General features: G+C 48.0%; 1 protein-coding gene across 1 annotated transcript in view; it reads right to left on the reverse strand.

Annotated features, from left to right (window-relative positions):
* Positions 1-1563: 1563 nt before the first annotated feature.
* The window catches only part of LOC119387244 (papilin), a 49087-nt gene continuing 26410 nt past the window's right edge, over positions 1564-24240 (reverse strand). The window contains exons 3-15 of the mRNA XM_037654577.2: positions 23895-24103; positions 21246-21324; positions 17287-17389; positions 14737-14870; positions 13135-13330; positions 12401-12567; positions 11587-11785; positions 9992-10139; positions 8661-8901; positions 6671-6829; positions 5622-5771; positions 3468-3647; positions 1564-2927 (exon numbers count right to left, since the gene is read on the reverse strand). Of these exons, the coding sequence (XP_037510505.1) occupies positions 2433-2927; positions 3468-3647; positions 5622-5771; positions 6671-6829; positions 8661-8901; positions 9992-10139; positions 11587-11785; positions 12401-12567; positions 13135-13330; positions 14737-14870; positions 17287-17389; positions 21246-21324; positions 23895-24103 (2460 nt within the window). The 3' untranslated portion in view covers positions 1564-2432. The remainder of the gene's footprint in view (positions 2928-3467; positions 3648-5621; positions 5772-6670; positions 6830-8660; positions 8902-9991; positions 10140-11586; positions 11786-12400; positions 12568-13134; positions 13331-14736; positions 14871-17286; positions 17390-21245; positions 21325-23894; positions 24104-24240) is intronic.

The following is a 24240-nucleotide window of genomic DNA, read 5'->3' on the forward strand; positions in this document are numbered from 1 at the left end:
TCCTACCTTTTGAGTTTTAAGCCTCGCCAAACGAAACATTTCCTCTTTGCAGCCGATATGGCCGCGACTCTCGCGTTTTCGGTTTCATTATAGTTAGAATAAATGTCAGTGAAATGAAGCGCCGTCAACCAAAGTTCGTATTTACTTCGATATAACAGATATTTACAATATCGGTGTTCGTTATAACGACGTTTACCTGTATACTATATTAAACGCGGGAAAAACCACTAGTGCGACGTGAGGTTACGCACCGTGATATGCAGCGACGATTAGTTGGCAGTGTTCGCTTGTATACGGCTGTGACAAGCTGCTGATAATGTGGCAGTGAATATTAGCTTCGGACACTGCAGTTCCTTAGTCACTCACGAGGCAAACCGTATTGTAGCTCGATTACAAAAGGCATATTCTGAGCGTTGCTTTCTGCGATAATAGGCGAACGCTTTCATGAGTAGAGGTCCATTTAGCGCATGCGCTAAACTAGATCGCATTCTGGTGTCGTCGAAAACACCATCGTGTAAAAAAGAGAAGCGCATGACTCAGCTGAAGGCTGTATTTGATAATCCTGCTTGTGACTCACGGCAATGATTCCGCATTTTGTAAATATCTGCATTCCCGAGTTGTACCGCTCAGTATGGACATTAACATTTTTCGACACGTTTTCCACCTATATCTACGCATATCTTAATTCATTTCACCCGTTCAGTACGAGTTCATAGATACTAATGTGTTTTTTTACCTTACGTTCGCAAACGTCGCCGCTTTTGCTTGTTCGTTTCCCTATGTCATTGTTTTGAGTTTTCTTTTTCTCCGTACGTTGTGTTTTTCTTAGGTTATAGGTACACCAGCATAGGAATAGAACTTTCATCTCCTCCTTCTCCTCCTTCTTATTATTAAAACTGCAGTTAAATCTACAGCTGGGGATCAAGTAAGCAGTGTGAAACCATACTCACGCAACGTCTGCTCGAGGCCTGTATTGAAATGCGAAATAATGTCATTTTCATGAGTACCAAGCAGAGAGAGCCCGACGCACACTGATATATTATAGAAAATCCTCAAAGGACGCCATCTATTTTACGCGATTCGTTATTATACAGCGCAACGGCTCAGGTAGCAGCTTCCGTACGATAACATGAGCCGGACAGTGCTGCGGTGGTGTTAAAATCCCATGGAAAAAAAAAAAGAAAGATAATTGTGTTTACTCCCTCGCAATATTTCCGTACAGCGAAGGTGAACGTGTAAAAAAAAAAGGAACCTTCTCGCTGTGTTTAGAGGTAGCGTGTCTGCTTTCCATTAAACACGACACATTTGCACATCTAACTAACATGAATGACATCTGCGATTACAGAGTGCTTCCGCTAATATCTAGTACTGTAGCTATGTACATAGAACATCACCCAGTCTTGCAACCACCTCACTTCCAGTTCGCGTGCTGCAACATATGTAGTGGATGCAGCAATCAATCGCTTTCAAAAGTTGATTGCGCAGCCTGAACACCAGAGAAGCATGTCGAAAGCAACACTTGCGTGTCTATACCACCAAGTGAGCACAGTTTTTTAGTATACTTTTTACGTCATCTGGATGCATAAATAAAACGCCTTGGTTTCTGCTATAAAGTGGCAAGGCAAAAAAAAAAAAGCAGAAAAAAACATGGCCGGCGAAGCCAGTGATACACGTATCCTATTCTACGTGTGCCTGCCAGTAAGCGCAAATGTGAGTCGATTCTGCTTGCTTACACGCAAGTGCAATTGAAGAATGCCACAGTGTCAACATTCGCAATTGGTAGCCGGTGACTGCTCTTGAGAATGAACATTCATCCATGCTCGGCGAGTGCAGACACGATGCTTGCCACCGCTGAATTGACCGCGTCAAGCTGTTTCCTCTCGTCCGATGAGCTCACTGCTCACAAGGTAGAGCACCAGCAAGGAAGACTTCCGGCGAGGCCAACTTATGGGCGAATAGAACCTCACGAGGATGGCTTAGTGGGCTGATTGGTATTGCATCTTGGAAAAGTTACAGCGCATGCAGACGGGGACAAAAGAAGGGGACAAGACACAGCATTGTGATGACGGGGCGAAATATAAGTGCGCTGTAACCTTTCCAGGACGAACAGAACCTTTAGAACAAATTCATCGCAGGGATCGCGGTGCGCGTGCTATTAGTAATTGGTGGGGTTTAACGACCCAAATCAACGGTATGATCATGAGGGACGCCGTGGTGGAGGGATCCCTGAAATTTCGACCATCTGAGGTTCTTTAACGTGCACCTAACTCTAAGTACACGGGCCTCAAGCACTTTCGCCTCCATCGACAATGCGGCCGCCGTGGCAGGGACTCGATCCCGCGACCAACGGGTCAGCAGCCGAGCACCATAACAACTAGACCACTATGGCGAGTCGGTGCGCGTGCTTATGTACAGTGTGGCCACGGTCGGGGTCAAGTTAAAAGTTCGTGTGCCTGAGTGCCCGTTGCTGCAGGATGCTGCTGGCAAAGCGACCAAGCTCTCTTTTCCTTCCCAGAGAAGGGAGGGCTTGTCCTCTGGACATGTTGTTCGGGAGGCACGCGCTTTACCGTCGCGGGTCTCGTGAAAAAAGTTCCAGGTCGAGGGTTGGAACCCGGACTCAGGCTCTGTTCTCGTCGGTCGGGGCGGCGTGGCTGGAAGCGGCGCGGCGACACTGACGCGCAGCACCCCTGGCGGAAGTACGGGTAACTGCAGAGTCGGGCCTGCACCACCAGGGCGCAGCGATTGCGGGTGTCCCGACAGCCGCGCTCCTCGGCCGTCTCCGCGGGGCACGCTGACAGGCCGCACGGACGCCTGGCCGAAGGTCGCGAAGACTCCAAACACGCCTCGATACTAGACACCTTCCCGTTGACGTCCAAGCACAGCGATTGGCGCGTCTGGCTGCCCCGGCCACCGCACGATGTCGAACACTGCGCCGACAGAGGAAATGCGTTTTGAAACGTTCTTGTTTCCCCATAAGCACCGGGCGTTATACTTTTTTTGTTTCACCGTACAGTGTAACCTGCAGGGACACTTTGTATAGTAATATGTCCTCAGTACTAGCAATTCGACTTGATATAGGTTAGTTCTTTTTTTTCTTGCTCTAACAACTAATGTCTAAGTGACAGACATTTTTTTTTACCCCTGCATAACCCGTCTTGCTATTATTAATTTGCTGTCTGCGCAAAACACGCCGATTCGTGACCTCACTCATTTGGTATTTACAGACATAAGTCATTCTTACTTTCTTTCCCACTATTATTAGTGCCGGTGCTGTCCCGGTAATCTGTGCGCTTGTTTTGCGGTTGCGAACGCTTTCAAGCTGCTCTGTGTCTTTTTGTTGTGAAGGCTCTCCCCATGTGTGTCATGGGAATCTGTTGACTCCTCACTCGATGGCTTTCTTAAGGATTCAAACTCTACGACTTTTTCTACACAACATAAGTAAATATGGTTCGTGAGGGGGCACTTACTGCGCTCCACGTGGACGTGTGCCACTCTGGCGCACATGGCGTGTCGCATGGTTCTGAGGCGAGTGGCCGCTCGGTGTAGCCGCAGTGTCCATCGGGCAGCACCGTCGTCCATCGACCTCCCTGCTGGCCGACGCACAGCACCTGGCGCTCGCGAGTCCCGTTGCCACAACCGGGAAGGCACTGCGAACAGATAATAATAATAATTGTTGGGATTTAACATCCCAAAACCACGATATGGTTATGAGGGACGCCGTATAGTGGATGGCTCCGGAAATTTCGACCACCTTGGTTCCTTAACATGGACCTTAACAACAGACCTAAGTGCACGAGCCTCTAGCATTTCGCCTCCATCCAAATGCGGCCACCAAGCCCGGGATTCGATCTTGTGGCCTTCGAGTTAGCAGACGAGCACTGTAACCACTAGACCACCGTGGCGGGTACTGCAAACGGACATACATGAAAGTCACCTTGCGTAGTGCTAGGCAGTATTGTGAAGACTGGCTGCAAAGGTTCCTTATGCAACGCTAGAACCGCAGTCGTCATGACAAAGATGCCTTGAACCTTGATCGTGGCTCCATTGGGGTAAGTCAAAGAGATGATAGGAAGAGGGTTGCAAAAAAGGAGGTGCGGTCGATTCAACGTATACCGTTCACAACCTTCACAACGAGCACTGTGTTTGCAACCACTACTGTGAAAAGGAATGAATTTCTTATAGGCGGAGATGGGAGAGTAAATTTTGTCCCTTCTTTGAGCCAGACAATGATGTTTGATAAAAGGGAGAATAGGCAGGTAAAAAAGAAAGAAAAATTGCGGGAAGCTCGCACTAAGTCGCGCAAAACCTTGGCTCAGCGGAGCTGGTCGATCCTCAAGTCTTCTGGCTAACGCCGGTTACTTTCTCTCTCTCTCTATTTCTCTTTCTTTGATTCAGAGTCTTTCTCTCTTTCTTTTTCCGTTTTTCTTCCCTTCCTTTCTGTCAATTTCTCTATCTCTTTCTTTCTCTTTCTGTTTTGCTTGCCTTTCTGTCGATTTCTCTCTTTTTCTCTGTCTTTTTAAGTTATATGTTTATTTTCTTTCTTTGATTCTCTCTCTTTCTCTCTTTTTCTCTGTCTTTTTACGTTATATGATTATTTTCTTTCGTTGATTCTCTCTCTTTCTGTCTTTTTCTTTCTATTTATGTCTTAATTTGCCTTCCTCATTTTTAGTGTACCAGCGGTGAGTAGTGGGATTTGCCCAATTTCTGTGGCACATAACCGTTCATGATGATGATAGTTTTTTTTTTTTTTGTGGTCATCCGTTTTACCTCGAACTTTAACAGCTTCGCTTTTAGACGCGACACGCTCACCGTAACTTTAAATACTGCGCAGCGTGTCTTTTTTTATCTATTACTCAGGGGCTCCGACCCTGTAATGTTGGCGTCTAGACAGGAGCGCGCAAGTTGACGTATATAGAGAACAACATTCGAACAGGTGTTGATATCAGCGGCGTCGCTGGTGAAACCCTGCGCATTAGTTAGTGTGCAAGTACATTCAGCTCAATTATATATATATATATATATATATATATATATATATATATATATATATATATATATATATATATATATATATATATATATATATATATATATGTATATACTATATGCTAATGCGCCGGTGTGACATCTTCATTGTAGTTTTTAATAAGCTGATTTAAAGCTAGTTGCAAGCTAATAAGTATGCATGTCTGCAGGAAAAAATGTATTACTGTGTTGTCTGTATTTATATGATTGCTTTTGTTTGTTACCTCAAAGCTGACCTGTACATTTTTTTTTTATGTTGCACATTGTATTGGACCGGCCACTAGCCAATTCAAGTTGATAGCGCCACTGTCTATTTATGCGCTGAAGGCTGGATGAGTGAAGCAATACACGAGACCTTGTAACATCGTCAGAGACTGCTTTGAAAATAGCTGTGTGCAAGCTTTCGTCTAGCTTAATTTATAGCTGTTCTCGCGTCATAGAATAGGTGTCGTAATTTCAAGACAGTTGTGACCGCGTGGTCTACGCACGTAGGTTGTTGTTTGCAGAGCCCATGTCTTTTAAGGGACCTTTTGTGTTGTCTTCTAAAGAGATTGCGCTACTGCAAAGAAAATTTTGCGGTAACCTTTACAACGCACCTTTGACCAGGTACCCACGAACCAGGTTCCCGTGCACAGCTCGAGGCACGGTTGTTGGGACGAAGGCTTGTCATGCATGTCGCACTCATTTTGCCCGGGGACGCAGAAGACTCGTCTCTTCTGAACTCCCGGCACGCACTTGACGGAACACTGTACCAGAGGAGGTAAGACGAACTTGTTCACAAACACAAGGTTGATGCGTTGCTCTTTTAATTTCCCGACAACTACGTACATAATAGAGTATAAGCACCTCCCTCGTCATAAGCTGTAGTATGATGGTATGGAGTCAATTTGCCTTGCAATTGCTTCCACAGATGCATAAAGTCAGTAAGCGTATTGACAAACTCGTCCTTGACATTTTCGCACGTCTTCTAAAGCACTTGTTGATAGCTAGCTGCTTGGTCAAAACGCGATAATTCGAGGCATTATTTCAAGTCAATTGCATTATGGTCATCGGGCGCTTTTTACACATACGTCCACTTCACCACAGAAGGCACAGAGCTGAAGAAATTACAGAAGCGTATACTTTCCTTACAACAGAGAACTGAGATAATTGTTTGTATTCGTATGACATACCGGCACCTATATGAAAAAGAAGACACTGTCCATTTTGTATTACTGCTAATATGTACCCCACCCCTCCCCCTCAAAAATGCTTTGTTTGCAAGACGAAGCAAAAAGAAAGAAGCTAATATACCGAAAGCCGTTCGGACTGCGTAATAATTCTTAACACGCAGTGAAAATAATTCTAGGTTTGACAATGTTTCGTACATTATGTTAAGCAATGTTAAGAAGCAAATTTTCTTGAAGTCGAAATAGTTATTGACCGACCGGCGCTTGTGCAGCTAACCGACTTACTAACCCTAGTGAAACTCGTTCTTGTCATAGTGTGTTCGACATGCTTGAAAATGAAAGGATGCGCAAAAATGAGGCACGTACACAAGCGAGGGGAAAGGGACAAGCGCAACTCCCTTTTCAATCACGACTGACTAACATTGTTTAACTGCATGACACGCAAAAACAATTAATATGCAGCGCAGACAACGTACCTCGGACCAGGCAGAGAAGAACCACGTGCTCGAGCACGGAGGCATCTCGCACACCTGTTCGGCGACGGGTTTCTCGGAGGCCTTGCAGGCAGACTCCTTGAGTCCTGGACCACAGCTGACCTCGCGCTTGCGCATGCCTTTCCCGCACTCACTGCTGCACTGCGGGCACACATAGAAGGATTGTTGTTGCGTAGACAATAATTCAAATTAAATTTAAAAAAACTTTATTCCGGTGTACAGCGAACACTGCAAACCGAAGAAATTGGGCAAAAGGTGTTTCAATGCACCTGACGAGGGCCCAACTTCCCTTCGGTAGTTCAGGTACATGTTGCAGCATGAATTTTACACAAGTGTTACACAGTGATGATACAGTATTATGCATTGTTATACAATGCGTCAGTTGTACAATGTATGAAGTCACTACAACGAATGAAAGCATGTTCCATGTTAGACGCAATAGTAACAAATACACAATAAAGTACATCTCATCAGTCACACATACATAACAGTAGTTCAAGACATCTGCTATTAATAGCTGGTAAATATTCAGTAGACATAAAATATCATAACAACATTACCTAATTAAGAAGACAAGACAATATTATTGACTTATTTTACATTTCTGCTAATAGCAAACTGTGTAGCGTATTTGAAGGACGGTTACAGTTTGAATATTCCCTTATTAGAAAATTTGTCATAGTACCGGGATTAGGAATGCGAACGTCCATTCAGGTGTAAATTTTGCATTGTTTTATGGTTATTTACAACTTCATGATGCAAATTATTATGTAAGAGAAGAAAACTAGCCGGAGCCCATACCTAGTTGCACATAAGTGAATGTCTCGGATAAGCTTTTTTACCTGAAAAATTCTGACAATGTTGTGGCAAAACAAAGCGAAAACACAAAGAAGCGGAAGAAGTCTCAATGTAGCATGAGAAAACCACATATTTTGAACATGATTATTACTTTTACCATGAAAATGGTATCTCGGCAATAGAGAAAATGCACGTCAGAAATCTGCGCAAGAAGGCTATTACTGCCAGCGTCCGTCATTTTTATTAACAGATAGTTTGTGCAGTGTATACCTCTAGTAATGACACGTTGAACGTTAGCTTATGGTGTTTTTGTTTGCTCAAGTGTAGGGCCGGTTGCATGCAACTCTCCCATAGTGATATGCATAGGGCTCTACTATGCACTCTACTATTTTTGCGTTGCCGTTCATTCCTGACTGGCGAATTCCGCGGTCTTTCTCTCATACCGTGCTGTTGAGCTGACGTAGTGGCTTTTCCGTATTTTAAAACGCTGCGCATAAGTACAGCTGCCCCAGAAAATTCTGTACTTTGGTCATACCTCATTCTAGAGAAGAAAGGCGTTACAAATTTGCAACAGACCGAAAATAACCTACAAAACTTATCTTTCGGAAGAATACCTAGTCATTGGCCAGCAGCCTTCGCTAATAGTACGTCTAGCATCAGAATAGGCTGGAACATTTTCTCAAGAACAATCATGCGCAAGAAAAGTCTTCTGAATACGAGATCTGAATACGCTACTGCAGACACGTGCGGGTGCGCGTGCGTTGAACTTTGACTGCACTGCGCATCACATCGATTAACAGCCCTAGAATTTGAATTCTAATGAAAACAAGAGATCGTAATCGGGAATTTCTAAAGAATAAGTAATTCTGATGTTTCACTTGCCCAAACCACGACAGGCGGACTCATTTCGACCACCTGGGGATCTTTAACTGCACCCAAGTGTAAGTACGCGGGTGTTTTAGCATTTCGCCTCCACCACAATGCCATCACCGTGGGCGGGAATCGAACCGGCGTCCTCAAGCTCAGCAGCGCTACAGCTTAGCCGTTGAGCTACCCCGGCCGGTGATATTTTAAAAGGAGAGCTTCACCGGTACAGCTGTGAAGACATTGTGCTCAGAGGCCCACTTGTATGCAGAACACTGGTGATAGGATGCTACTAGTGTGTATGCTGTACCTTTCCCCACGGGCCGGCTTGCCAGACAGCGCAGGGCCTTGATTTGCAGGGTTTCACTGTGGGCGGCTTCTCGCCACTCTGTCTGCAAGCCGAGTCCCGCAGTGCGCCGCCTCTGAGCCCCACGCAGACAACGGTGCGCCGCTGAAGGCCGTCGCCGCACGTGACCGAACAGGCGGACCAATCGGAAGTCACCTGCCACCGAGGACTGCCGTCCATGTCACCTCCGGCGCCACTGCTGCCGCTGATGTAGGAACGTCACGGAGAAACAGAAATTAATAGAGAGCGAATTGGTTTGATTTGGCTTGATTTGCTTTATTCAAGGCAACATTGATACAAGATTGCCTTGTGGGACACGACTAAAGGTTGAGTAAAGGCCTGACTGGGCCGTGCCACCCTGGTAGCTAAGCGGCTATAGAAAACCAATAGTAAGCACTAAAGGCAGAGAACACGTAACAGTACGTATTATTATGCACACGTTCCATGATTAAACATAACTATGAGTGGAGTGTACAAAAAATTTGCACAGAGCTCTCGTAAGCCGTGGCGACACTAATAAATGAGCGCGGACAATATATAAGTATATACGTGACAGAGAAAGTAAACGAAACTGAGTCCCGCAGGTATTCAGTAGAGTGACAACAACAACGGCTTCCATCTAAACGCTCGTTTCTGAATTATTGAGGCACTCAACTTAATGACACGTGGGTTTCCATTGGGTTTCTCTTTATTCGCAGTGCTTCCTGGGCCCGCTGGCGCGCTTCTCCTCAAGGCACCCTCCACCTCTTCAGGTTGGCTTTTTTGCAAATAGCATCAATAAGCAGTGAAGCCAGCTTTCAGTATGTGTGTCCAACGTTGGGGCGCTGGTCTGTCTAAACGGTTACCGGCCGGCTAGTGTGACTAGGTTTTGCTTGACCCAGCGCATTTGTAGAATAACTCATCGGAATTAAGCGGCCACACCGTCTTTCGGCTGAGAAAATAAGAGCAATGGACTAACGCCGTCTGAGCGAGAGTCAAATAATGACAGCAACAGATTTTCCTCCAGGTAGTACTGGAAAATATAAAAATTTCTCAACAGGGGTTAATAACAAGCAAAATGTGCCTGGTTATTTTGTGAAAGGCGGCTTTAATGATGCGCAATGGTGTACTATCAGTTGCGCATACGTTGCGCCGGCGAGAGATGAGATTGGACAGCGGAAAATCCTGTGTCAATGGCAGACGATGCAAATGTAAAGTTGAGTACATCGCATGCAAATGGCAGTCCCTGTTTATCGGTGACAATCCCGGTGCCTCTCGATAAATCAGGGACAGAAGACAGAAAATGTCGCACCCACCGGTCGGCGGGACAGGGCTGCGTATTGCACGGCAGTGGTTGCGGCGGGCTCGGCGGGATCCTGGGTCGCGGAAGCCTCGAGCAGTACTCCTCGGGCACTGGTGCTCCGGTTGCCGAAATCACGCAACTGACCACCGCCTGCTTCAGCCCTGAAGAGAATGACGAAATATTTCGAGTTGCGAAGTCTTCTGTCTATACTGCTTTCAGACGGCCTCATCGCAAGTTACCGCGATTGTTTAGCACTCATGATCCCTGACGTTGAACAGGTTGTCACATCGAACACGCTCGTTTCACTTATGTTGGTTTGGGCTCCTCTTGTCCCCTTTGCTACCGCTTTCGACAGGGTTATCGTCAGTAAAACAGCTGAGACTAGCATAGACTGACAGGCACGTCCGTAATGACGCAATGGTACTAAGGTTTATTCTAAACGTGACGCCCTTTGTTCACATGTAGTAAATTTCATCTTTATGTTCACCCGTCGTCGTAGCGCATTTACTAGGGAGTTGCTCAGCTGAGCACGATGGCGCTGATTCGATTCCTGGCCGCAGCGACCGCACTTATATGGGGGCAAAATAAAAAAAAAATTACAACCATGTATTCTTAAACATATAGGTGCACGTTAAAAGACACAGGGTGATTAAAACTAACCCGGAGTCGCCCCACTACGGCGTACCTCGTAGTCATATCGTATTTCTGGCACACAATACTCGTGACGTTAATCTTTCTAAATATTTACGTCCCGAGAAATAAATACTTGGGTTTACCTTGTATAAACATTTTTTATTTACATTTTTAATTCGGATCAACGTGCAGCTAAGCTTGAGTGCCCCTTTTATTCCTGGCAGATGACCACGAGACTTTCTAGCCTGGCATTGTTGCATGGTCAGGCTGTAAAGAAATATTCAATTCTAAACATATTTTTCTTAGTAGCGAGAAATTTCATTACACTCCAAGAAAAAAAAAAAGAGTCGGGGGACCGTTTCCGTTTTTTCTTAGAGTGTATTTCTAACATGATCGGCTATGACAACATTTTAGTGAACTGCTATGTTTTTTTGCGGACATTTCAATTGCGTGAATGCTTCTGTTTTGACAAATTTTGTGTTGAGTGGACAGAATATTGTATTGAAGAATTTGGACTGAATGCGTGAGTGCTTTACCATGTGCCATTGTATAGCCTTGTGTTTGTTTTTGTACTTCGCGATGACAACCATTGTTCAAGAGAAGAGGAGCAGTCGGCGCCACACATTGGCACCAACCTCTTCTTATCTACATTTAATAAAAAAAAGCTGGTATTTAAAAGTGAATGCTCACTTACGAGATAGTGTTTACGACTAATATCTGGTTAACCTCCCGGCCTCCCTCTCCATCGCTCTCTCTATCTAATTTTTGAAAAAGCCGACATTTTGCTGTTATTTAGTAGATATTGTCTACTTGCGGTATTATTTTCGCCGATATGCCAGGTATTAAGAAGTGTGTCTTGGAATCGGACCATATTCTAGCCGTTCAAACAATTTTTGTATACTTTGTGCAATACATGTCTTAGTGAAACAATTAACTATATAGAGATTGTATTGGTAATCGGCATGCCGGCGTCACCTGTGCCGCAGGACTTGCTGCAAGTGAAGTCCATCTGCCAGCGGAACGGGCCCGTTTCAAGCACGGCGCGTGACCGCAGGAACTGTCCGCCGAGCGAAGGCTCGTCCGCTGGTGCCGACGGGGGCGCGCCCTTGTTGACCACGCGGCTGCTCACGCTGTACTGGAACTTGACACCCAGGTTAGGGCTGCGAAACACCAACTGCACAAAACTGCGGCCGTTAACCACGCAGGCAGTAGAGGAGGTACGGTACACACGTGCAGATGGAAAAACTTGCTATCGATCAGATTGGTTGGGCGCCAACATGCTAGTTTCCGCTTAGTTCGTTTGCCTCGCGTAAGCTATTGGTGGCCTCGCCGAGAGCCATGTTTCGCTTCGAGTTTAATACTGCGGGAAATGAAATATTTCAGATATCCTATGTCAGCATGCTATTGAATGGCTACCATTCCATCGCTATGTAGGACATCAGTCGAGGGGTCATTGTGAGTTTTTTTTCGTTTTGCTATTCTTTGTACACGTGTGTTCGTCATTGTCATCATGTCAGAAACCTTCCACCGGACTCATTTGATGTTTTGGGATCACCATCTGAGGATAAAGATCTAAAGTTAAGCAAAACACATCGGATCCTTAAGGCACTGTCAAATCATCGCAGTTCTCTCTCTCTTTTTTTTTTTTTTCAAGCGCTTCTTTATGCCTGAGGCGGTGTACTTCAGTGCTAGTGTTTGGCCAGCAAGGCAGAACGGAATGTGTCTATCATTGGCGTTTCTGCGCACGTCGTAGTGCGTGGGATAGATGGCATGCACGTAATGTTGGTACCATGAGGTGGACGGGCCTGGCGAGGGGACCTCTGGCTTCCAGGGTTTGTGAGCCGGCGCGGTTCTGGTAGTGGAAACGGGCGCCGGCGCCCATGTACACGCCCGCGGGCTCCCACACGCTGGCGTTGCCGTTGAGTATGAACCGACCGGTCTCGACGTCCTTCACGGCTGCCAATCAATCAATCAATCAATCAATCAATCAATCAATCAATCAATCAATCAATCAATCAATCAATCAATCAATCAATCAATCAATCAATCAATCAATCAATCAATCAATCAATCAATCAATCAATCAATCAATCAATCCTTTTTCTTATATTTGTACAAATAATGTCCACGGGTATAGTCATAAATAGAACACCACTGCATTATGCCACACGCTTGCAGATCGCCCATCTGCAAGACGGCACCATCCCCAGAAGTCGATATAAGTGGATTAGACTACCGCACTTAGCAGCAGTAATCGCAAGTTGCAAATCGTGCGCCAGAAAAATACTGATTTAAGAGCGTGCCAGCAAAATTTCGATAATTACGTGATTATACATTTTGGTATCTCACGTGGATTATGTGCACCGTTCGTAGATAACCTCTTTTATAAATAAATATATCGACAAAAAAAAATAAAGAAAGGGTAATAGAACTCATACGGTACAGTATTATGCTACATTCCACGTGCGATTTTAATAACGAATTTAATCAGCACCGTAAATAAACACATCGTGTGGCCCTCACCGAGCCTGTTTCCCTCTGCCGTGGCAACCAGGCTGGCCGCACCCCTAGGTATGACCGTGATCACCTCGTAGTCCTTGGACAGGTTGCGCAGCGTCAGTAGGCCCGAGAAGGTCCGGCACGTCGAGTTGTCGCCACCGCACACACCGCACAGGTCGGCGATGCGCCGCGAACTCACCACGCCATCGCAGCCCACAGGCTGTGAGAGGAAGGAATTATAAAGGCGGTGATACTTTTTTTTTTTTTTCAATTTGCCTCCATGGCTGCCAGAGATCGCCCAGCACAACGAGCACCACAGTGGCTTGAATCAGTCTAGACGACTTTGTGGAAGACAAGGCAGTGCTCAACTTCTTGAAGGCATCAGACCTACACCGGCGGTTATAGACTAACGACGTTAGCATGTCTGTGAGATGTGTGTGACTTTTTGTGCGTGCGTGCACTCCTTCTCTCTCTCTCTCTATCTTTATATGTCCCCCGTCCCTTCCCCCAGTGTAGGGTAGCATACCGGTCGCTCTAGACTGGTTAACACCCCTGCCTTTCCTTTCTCTCCTGTTCCTTCCTTCAGACAAAAGCAAAAACGGCCGCCTGCATTGCAGAGTGCCTCACAAGTGCTTCACGCAGGTGCTATAACATGACAACGCACCTGGCTTGTGTGACATTCCAGCCCGCAAGAAATGCTTTTGCGTAGAACCCTGGCTCTCGCCTCGATAGCCAATGCGATTGGCTGATTTAAATCGTAGCACACATTCTTGTATTCGCGCCAGCGAATACCGAGGCGAACGAAGTGACCGATAGCCGAGGCAACGTATCAGCTTAAAGTAGTTCGTACGCAAGAAATGCCGTCAGTATTGGTGTACAAGCGTGAAAAATAAAATTATATCAAGGAAAGGGAAGAATATACGCTTTCGTTTGGTAAGCGCTATTTCCGTGTCAATACCGATAAATATGAACGAACGAAAAGCAAACACAGCTATTCATTTGTAATGACTGCTTTTAATGTACGCGAGGCCTGGTAATTTAAGACGCTGACGCACTCGGACCTATTTGACGTAATGCATGCTACTTCTGGTACATTCGTAATTAAAGAATCCGGAAGAAAATTTCGGAATGCTTGGCGTGTGATCTCCGGCCTTGTATAGCACAAATGACGTCTGCCAGCCAAATGAGGCGTACGCGTGAGGCCGTTCCGGAAGAAGGCCTCCCCCTCAAACACTGAACATAAAGCTCCACTTTCTTCGCTAGCAGCGGCACCGTCTCCAGGGTAATCAAGCTATCATCGCTCATAATGAGTGCACGAGATTCGGCGCCGTCCACGTCATGCACCTTTGCTCAACACTCAGCGTCGCGGGCGCCGTTTATTGGCAGCCTCTCGCTTTTCAAATTAACCGCTCGCTGAGCGCGTTCTCGAGTATAGCAGATGGCCCCCGCGCGCAACCCGTCATGCGACGGTCGAGTTGACGCATGGATGTTTTCGAATGCCGAGAAATAACTGAAACCGCATACGCTTCCACGGGATACTCCAAGCGATTGCGCAAGAAGGAGACGAGCTCTTCGTTAAAGAGTTATAAGATGTCCCGCGCCCAGTGGTGCTGACTATACACTTACCAGGCAGCTGCCAGCGATGCAAACACGGTCGTCCAGGCCGCTCGAACAAGGGGTGCCGTCTCTCACCAGCTTGGCCAGCGTTTTGGAGACGTGGTGACCCATCGGCTGACAATGCAACTGGCAGTCGACGGGTTCTGCGGGCAAGCCCAAACACCGCGCGGTGTCACCGACGACGATGACATTGTTGTTTATTGATTGACCCGCAGCGCGTGTATATACCACATTCCTTTGGCACGGTTTCTGCGACAACGATCGACGCTTGTTGAAGCGATTTCCATCTGCGGGTCTATAGTTAAAGGGGGTTCGTTTGTTTTGGCACGCGGGCCACATATTTCGCGACCCGGCGCTGCGCATCGTCTCGTCTCGTTGACCAAAAGCGACGCCACGTTTTCCCTTGCGCGCTCGCGGCGCGTCGTCGTTCGTAGTTGGGTGACGTGTTCGTAAACGACGGATCCAGCGCAGACCACGCGCGTGTCGAGGCGCTTAAGTGGTTAGGCACGCTGGCTGAAAGAGACACGCAAATTGGCTCACCCGCGCGATGGTGGAGATTCGATTTGTTTTATGATGGCGAAAGAACGGGCTAGTATCGGGGCCTGCATATACATGCGTCCTTTCTTTCGAGGCTAGGGAGAGGGAGGGATTGTTGTTCTAACCGCTATAACGCATATACAGTTTAGAAGAACTTGTTGGTGGGCGAGTTGGTGCATCTTAATACAAAAGGGATAACTGCGGTATACCTGACACACACGTAACAACCATAGACACACACAGGCGCAGTGTGTGTCTATGGTTGTGCATATAACGCATATACCCTACAACAATAATTACTTATCACGGTCTACCTAGTCTGCGCATCAAATCAATATTTGCTTGTGGACTTTACGTTCGAACGCAATATGGTCAAGTGCATACACTCTTCTTTTGTTGACTCGATGGTTGCAATTACCCCCTACAGTGGTATTGGATTTCCTTGCGCAGTATAGCGAAACACAGCCATGACCGAAAGAAAAACACTGACTTAATGCGGACCTCACTTGAGCGTTCCTACGTAATCGTCTCATGCTTGATACCGCATATTAAGCTTCCCAGTTCAATAGTTTAATACAAATTCTGCTTGCGGGACGATGGCCATGCAGGCCCGTAGCCAGGAATTTTTTTTTTTTTTTTGGGGGGGGGGGGGGGCACTTGCTGAAAGCCTTGGCTATTTGAGAAAAAACGCCTATTTTCATTATTTATTTTCGGTAAAACACCTTGTGCCATAAAAACATCGGGGGGGGGGGGGGGGCAGGCCCCCCCGTGGCTACGGGCCTGTGGCCATGACACTGCTTGAATGTTGTTCGCTCGCAGGAGGGGGGGTCAGGGTCAGCCACGTCGTACGAAGAAGAGGAATAATCGATCGACACTGTTGGCACCGGTTTGCAACGCGTGTCGCAAGTGGGTGGACTTGAATAGCTCAGATGAATTGCTGGTCCCGTGTGGGCGCGCGTGTACACTCAGCGTCCACATGCGCCGGCGCACATAGTGGATATAACGAAAAAAAAGAAAAAAAAAAAAGGAAAGCGCATGGACCAATTGAGGCGCAATGCCGAAACAAGCGAGTGGCGTGTTGCCAAGATGGCTTCGAGCCCGGCGCGCTCTCATGCTGATAAGAACGAGTCGTCGACCGGAACCAGCGCTCGCACCCTCTCTGACCGATAGAGGACGCCACGGAGCGCATAAATGAACAAAGTAGGGGGGCTCCGAGTCAATTTACGATTCTCCGAACGCTCTGCATGAGGCGGTAGGGTTACGAGACCTCAAGCAAGGCCGCCGCGCATTGCATGCCATGCTTCCCGCTGGCTGCTCCATTGTTCCTTATTCGCGCATCGCGCCATGTGCTTCCCTGCCTCGAACTCGCTGTGAGCGTGGCGAGCGCACTTCCGCGCTGGCAGGAGGGTTGCCTTGTCGACTTGCCGTGGGTGACTCATAACCTATGTGGCACCGTTTAGCGTCGTCCTAGAAAGATGTCATGTTACGTAACACTCAGCACCAGTGCAGAGAGGATAGGTCAGTAACGGAACGTCATCTTCAAGGCGCATTCAGTTTTACGCTTACATGCGCGGAACCGATAAGGGTGAATGCGTGAATGAAGAAACAAATATAACTCCCTGTCCACATTAGTGTCTGTAATTCGCACCGACCGAACTTAATTTGCTCTGCCCGAGATTTCGGTAATGTTATCATCATCTCTGGTAAATACACAGAGCGAACTGTAGTTCGTGCGAGAGCTGTGAAAAAGACTTTACGAAACAGCATTATGAATTCATTGGTTCAGGCTGCTATGCCAAAGTGTCCTTACCATAAGAAATGTTTTCGAGTGTATGCCGTAGTTTTGGCGGACACGTAAAATCCTTTAGTCATTTCTGCACGAAGAAGATAGTTACGACATCTCCGACACAAACCGCGAGAGCAGCCGTTCGCCAGAGAAGCCTATCGAACACAGTCAGCACGCGCGCTTACAGAAACAACGGCGATCACGTTGTCAGAAGACTTGGAGTAAGGCGTACTCACCCTTGAGGAACTTCTTCCACACGTACTTCTTGCCTCCGAAACTCGTGTTGTCGAAGGCAGAGCACTGCTCCTGTCTCGGATCGGCTTCGTTTGTATTACACGGCTACGGTGGTCCGTAAGAAGAGAGGTCAAATGGGACGGGAATGAAATAAGACGAAGAGAATAAATGAAGGAATATGAGACAAATGTACAGGCTGAAAGTGCGAAAAAAAAAGAAGATTACTTGTGCGTGAGCTATGCAACCAAAACAATTATTTACATGATTAATTACAACATACCTATGAATCGAGCACTCAGAATATGTTTTAATGTGGTCATTCTCCTAAAGGTATGGACGTACACAAAGAAAAAGAACTTGGAGGACGCTTGAGCTTCGCTTGCAAGAGTAGAACGCGGTAGCATAATTGGACCGTGTTCGTATTGCCTTCCCAATCACTAGCCTTGCTTCGTTTCTCGGAGGAGACCTAAACCGTGCCGCTATGAAATTCAAAGTGCGGACGCCCTCCGGGTCTAATATCCATGCATGCGGCGCTACGAAACACGGGCACACGGGGGGGGGGGGGGGGAGGTAATGCCGTTTAAAACCGCGGCCGTGGGCCGTTTGCGCCATATCGCTGGTGAGTCCAACCGCTGAAGAACCTCCGTAACGTGCGTACCACCAACCCCACATGGTGTATATAAACAGCGCGCCGTTAATATGTTAGTGGATGTATGCGTGGTGGCCGAGCGGCTGAACGCATCGCGCCACGGAGCGAGGGGTCGCCGGTTCGAATCCCCGGTCTCACTCGAACCGAAGATCTTTTTTAGATGCGAACCAGCTTATGGCGGGGGCCGTCCCTCCCGCGTCCGGTGTCCACCCTCCACAGCGCATGCGCGTCCCCTCCCCCACTCCACTCTTTCCTCTCCTACGCTCCCTACTCTCTCCCCTCCCCTGGCGTCCACACTCCCACAGCGCATGCGCGTCCCCTCCCCCACTTCTTCCTCTCCTACGCTCCCTCCTCTCTCCCCTCCCCTGGCGTCGACACCCCCACAGCGCATGCGCGTCCCCTCCCCCTCTCTCTCCTTTCCTACGCTCCCCCCTCTCTCCCCTCCTCTGGCGTCCACACCCCCACAGCGCATGCGCGTCCCCCTCCCCCTCTCCTCTCCTACGCTCCCCTCTCTCCCCTCCCCTGGCGTCCACACCCCCACAGCGCATGCGCGTCGCCTCCCCTCTCTCTCCTCTCCTACGCTCCCCCTCTTTCTCCTCTAGGAATCCTCTACTCTACGGAGCGGCGCGAACGACAACAGGTGGTGCGACATCTGCATACGCCGCTGGGGGCGCCACGGTAGTTCCGCGGTTGCGCGGAACTACCGTGGCGAAGAAGAGAAAAGGGAAACACTTTTTTTTATCGAGCCTGGTGGCACACTTGTCACCGCCCCGTTATAAAGGGGACGCTCATAGCATTCATCCATTCATCTATGAAAACGACGGAGCGCGTGCGCTTCATTCTCTCCTGCGCAACGCCGCGATGAGCGCCTGTGTCAGAGTTAGCGCCAGCACAAGCTCTCAATAAAATACACCATCTCCCGCTCAAACGAACCATCTCCCCGCTGCTTCGCGTCCACACATGGCTTCCTTTAGCGGGAGATGGTGTAATTTTTAAAGACGATAGTCTTTCCTGGGGAACTTAAACGCAGAAATTTTGGTCTGTCTTTCTGTTTGTCGGCACGTCACCCGATTCAGCCAACCGGCCAAAGTTGAACCACTTGCTTACCGCCCACCCATCTTGAACTGGTACGGCTGTTCATACTTGTGAACGTTGTCGATCAAAAAGTAAATATTACGCATATCTGAGGCGTAACATCATTAGGTAAGTGTTCGGTGGTGTGTTCCTTTAATAGAAAATACATAGATACGCAATTTTAAAGACCTTGATGGTATGCGTTTAACGTTGAGACAGTAACGCGTTTATTAAAAGATTGCCACAGCTGAAGCGATCAGCGGTCCAAGCCGAGCAAGCGCGAGCGCCAACAACCGTCTTCGTCTTCTTTCGCAGGCGTTCTTGTCTGCGCCCTACCATGTTACAAATCACTCCCCGCGGAAAAGGAGCCATCCTGGCGACCTAAGGAACAGGTACAACTGGTGGGTCATAATGCGGCTTCAGTCGATCGACGTGAACAGTCTCGCGGCCGCGACGACGGCGGTCCGTAGATGATTGAACAGGCTCAATCATATAGTTAATGGGGATGCTTGACGTAGGACGCGGTAGGGGCCTTCGTACTTAGGCAGTAGCTTTGTGGAAAGGCCAGGAGCGGAGGAGGGAACGCGAAGCCACACCAACGTTCCAGGCGAATACGACTGAGGAGGCAGGTTTTCGTCGTGACGGTCCTTCTGGCCCTACTCGCCCTACAATGTTACAACGCTAGTTTCTTAAGGTGCGCTGAAAATGCGACTGCGCTGAAACTTGTCTTCCTCCGTGCCCTCTGCACAAGCTCATGTTGTGTTTCGGTTTCGGTTCAGTATTGCATTGTACGAATGACAGGGGGCGCCGCTCTGACATTCCTGTTTTACCCAGGCGACGTGTAAGTAAGAGAGTTTGTGGAGAGTACTCGTTGAGTGCGGACGTTTCTTCTCCTTCGGCGCATCGCGCCAAACAGCGTGTTCGGGCTGGCCGGCGTCCCCACCGGTCGCGTTGGTCACCGCCGGTCTTCGCCTGCCGCTGCGCCGGGACTACCAGCCCGCAACACAGCACTCATGTTTCCCGACGTATTGCGAGATGGCGTCCATATCTCACGCAGCGCCTCTTCTATCGTCTTTATACGACATTTGCAGCGAAGCACGCAGATACGCGGCCAATTTTTTTATTTATTTGCATTTACGTCGGATTTTCGCTCACGGACAACGCTGATTTTTCACTCAGAACCAAAGACGCCGCCGCCGACTCCAACACCGACGCTGGAATTTCTGCGAAACGAGCTCTAGCTCTTTAGCCATCGCGTTAAAAGTACAGATATGCCGCGAATTTTTCGTAAGGGGAACGGCCTTGTGTACGAAGCATTTTATCGGTCACAGCAGTGTCGACGTCTACGATAAGGGATGGAGCGTAGGGAAACGTGTCCTACATTAGCCGACACAAGCCAACAGTTAGCCAACATTACTGCTTCTGATATATTTGAGCGTAATCATTATTCTGCTTGGCCAATGATCAAAGTTTGACCAATAGGAACAAGGGAGGATTCGCTGTTGCGGACGCTGTCGTTTCGCAGCGTTATACAATTACATTAGAATGATTACAACGCGCATGGAATTGGTATTCTCTATTGCCTGGTTACGCAAGGACATCTGGCGACATCAAGAACTGAATGCGCCATAGGAGAAACGGTTGCCGCACTATAAAAAAGTGAGTTCAAAATTGTTATCGTTAATCATATAATATATCAGGGTAACGTGCACAAGCACGTGCTGAATGCGACGCGATAGAGAAAGTTATGACTATTAGCAAATAGTTATTAGAAGTCGGTCATTGTTGTTGTTCAGAACAGAAAACACCTCGATATGTTATGGCGAATTAATTGACACCATATATACGACGAAAAGTTTTCAGTTATTTCTTCCCTTGAGCTAAACCTAAAAAAAAAATATGTTCAATCTCTCCACTCTTCTTTAAATGTTTACACCTCTAGCCCAGTTAAACAGAGGAGTGGAGCAGTTAAGATCTTCATATTCAGCGTGCAAAGAACATCGCGCCCGACCGCACACGACAAGATAAAAAAAAACAGCACACTTTCAAAAGTCGCAGTTCACGAACACTGCAGTGCATAAACCGACGCTACTGAGGATGATCATAAAGGTGTTGCCTTTTAATCCAAAAGCGCCAAAAGTTATAAACGAAAAGAAAAAAAAAAGCTGCTGGATTGCGCTGGAATGCCGCGCTCACGAGCCTGTCACTAAAGTTTCCTCGTAAATTCTTTTGACGTACCTCAACGCCGCAGATTCGGTAGCGCTGGGCAGGACCACGACAGCGGCCAGCCTTCCTGCTGTTGCGCACGCGTCGATGCCTGCGAGTGAAACGCAAGAGACACTGAAAAATACGGTGGAATTTTCTCAACACTATAGGATACCGAAAGGCGTGCAGCACATAATGTGCAGTGCATACGGACTGCGCGAATGCCTGACCATAGCCTCCTCTATAACTTTATAGAGAAGGACAGCTACAGAAGAGGCTATGGCCTGACTCGTAAATAACGATGGAGAAGGTTGCACCATACCAGGGACGTCATTCCGACCTATAACTTAGTTCGCGGGGCGCGATATCTCTTGTCATATACTGCAGCTATGAACGACTGCACATTTCTCGCAAGCCGGTGGTCACGAACTTATCAGTGCTGTGACTGCAGGGGAAGGAAAGGCACGAATATTTCATTTCTTGTGTTCTGTGAGACAAGCAATCCTAGCTATGCATGCTTCTTACAACGTCGTGCACATGCAGTTCATCCTGCCACGTCTAGTGTCGTTTCCTGGCCTCTCTTTAGCAGCGAAACTGTATGAGAAAGGTCGGGCGTCGGCACTTGAAAGATGCGGAAACAGTACAGCCGGCCGTAACTACCACGATTTCCCAATGCAGGAGCAAAAAAAAAAAACATATATTTATGCTATACTTTACTCTCTTCCTTCCTCCTTTCTATCCTCCTCACGTCACTCCTCCTCACCGTCACTTACATTTCCCACCCCCTTACTATACTATACTATACTATACTATACTATACTATACTATACTATACTATACTATACTATACTATACTATACAAGGCCCCAACGTGTTGCTGGGCGACGTGAGTTGCCATATAATCTAGAGGCCGTTCGTGATTATGATAGTTTTGTGCGCACGATCAAGAACTTTTGCCAAGCTTGAACAGCGCCGCCGAACACCGACTAGTTCCTTGTCAAGAACGTGATCCCCTACCCGGCGTTCGCGCGCTCGGGGGTTCCGGCACGTACACCCCGCTCACGGGCCCTAATTGCGTTGGGCTGAGGAATCGAGGCCGTGACTCGCGGCTTTTACCAACCTATGCGGGTCGACGACACTCGAGTTTTCTCCCCGAGTCTCGTTGTGGGCGAGGGTTTTTTCCCGAGGATGGCGAAGGCATGCGGCGCCGCGCCCCTTGATGAAGAAGGATGCCCGTGAACCGCGCTATGTACGAGCAGCGCGCCGAGGGGGCAACCCTTTGGACACACTCGACTCGCTCGCGCCGGGCCGGATCGTGCGGAACCGGCGATGTTCTTTCATTTTCAGCGTTGCTAGACGGGCCATAAACGCCGCTCGTTTTTCTAAACGCTAGAGACGCGGTTAAGGGCTCCATTGCACTCGGGCGGAAGAAAGGGGGGTCGACCTTAATAACTACATGTGTTACTTGGCACGGGCGGAAGTCGGAGACGGCCGTCGTGTTTGCTATTTTACATTCGCAATCACGAACTGGCTTCGTTGCGCGTTATAGCCTTGATTAAATAAGCGTGGCGTCATGATTATTAATGCCGCTGGTAATCGCGAGTATCTTTTTTTTTCTGATGGGGCAGAGCTTTGGCTGCTCCAAGTATGCTACGCGCAGTGCATTCTCGAGAAAGCGGCTGTAAGCAGATGTAAAAACGGTTCTTCACGCGTGCAAGCTTCTCCGTCGCTGGGTCTCCGTTGTAGCCCATCGGATCTTCTCCCTTTATTTCCTTCTTCTGTCGTCCTTGAAGCGCGTACGCTACTATTGGGGGATTCAAGAAAATACCCGGGCTATTGCGTTATAAAAATAATTTTGTCTGCTCGCTTGTCAAGAACAAATGTTTCATTCCCAATTATTGGTAGTTAATATGAGTGGTGCGCAGAGATGGTGGTTCCTAAATTCAAATTTTACATATACAGCAGCTAACTACATTGACCCTTTCACACTTTTTACGCTGTCAGGAACACGACCACGAGAGAGATGAAAGAAGAACGTTATGAGAGGGGTTTCTCCAATCTGTCATCCCAAGCCTGCCAGGACTACCGGAATCGGTGCATTCAGCAGCGTTTATTGGCTGGGCTCAGGCAGGCAGTTTGAGCCGACAAATCAAATGTATCCATGTGAAGAGAAGCCTCCGTAGAACTTTTACACCGAAGCTCTCTTAGCCTACCCTGTGCCGCAGTAGTAGTAGTGGTGGTAGTAGTAGTAGTAATAGCAGTAGGCGTCACGCAGGTCACGTGACCACAGGAGGGCTTTAATAAAGTAAATAAATAAAACGAAATGATGACGACGACTTTCGGTAGAAAACACCGGAAAAGCAATTCGCACTTTCATTAACTACGTTAATTAGACACTTACATTAATAGTAATTAGCCAAGGCAAGGCACCTAAGGCGCGTAAGAGTGTCGTGTAGATAACAGGGAGCGCACACTTGCCACGATTCCGGCTGCGCCGGCGGCAAGTCACGTGACACGCGACGCGTTCGCTCAAACTCTATTGCCTGAGCCCGTAGGTCACGTGATCTCGCTTTGCCCAATCACATAAATATTTGCCGGGTTGGACGATATCGCAGGGTTAGTTCGTATTTCGGCCTGTTTCTTCTGTAAATACGTCTTATTTACTCAGGGCGGATCGCTCACCGTGGAGGCCTTCGTAGGCAGCGTCGTGTCTGGTAGGCCAGCCCGCCACCGCATGTTCTCGAGCACGGTGTCCAGGCGCTCCAGCTCGTCCAGCTCCGGCTTGACGGAACACCTCCCGCGGCATCTGTCTCGGCAACTGCCGAAGCCGAAGAGTATGGACTGCCGTCTGCTCCGGTGCTGCCTCGTCGGAACGGCCCAGACGCCTTCGACTGCACCGACCGTCGTAAAAGCGAACTTGTAAGCGTGACCCGTAGCCCCTGACCATTTACACGGGCAAATCCGCCACCGTAGAAGTCGATAGGTCCTGATCGGAGCCCAAAACGTGAGTTAGTACCGTAGGACCGAA

Source organism: Rhipicephalus sanguineus, chromosome 3 (assembly GCF_013339695.2).
Source record: "Rhipicephalus sanguineus isolate Rsan-2018 chromosome 3, BIME_Rsan_1.4, whole genome shotgun sequence".
Taxonomy (NCBI): Eukaryota; Metazoa; Arthropoda; class Arachnida; order Ixodida; family Ixodidae; genus Rhipicephalus; species Rhipicephalus sanguineus.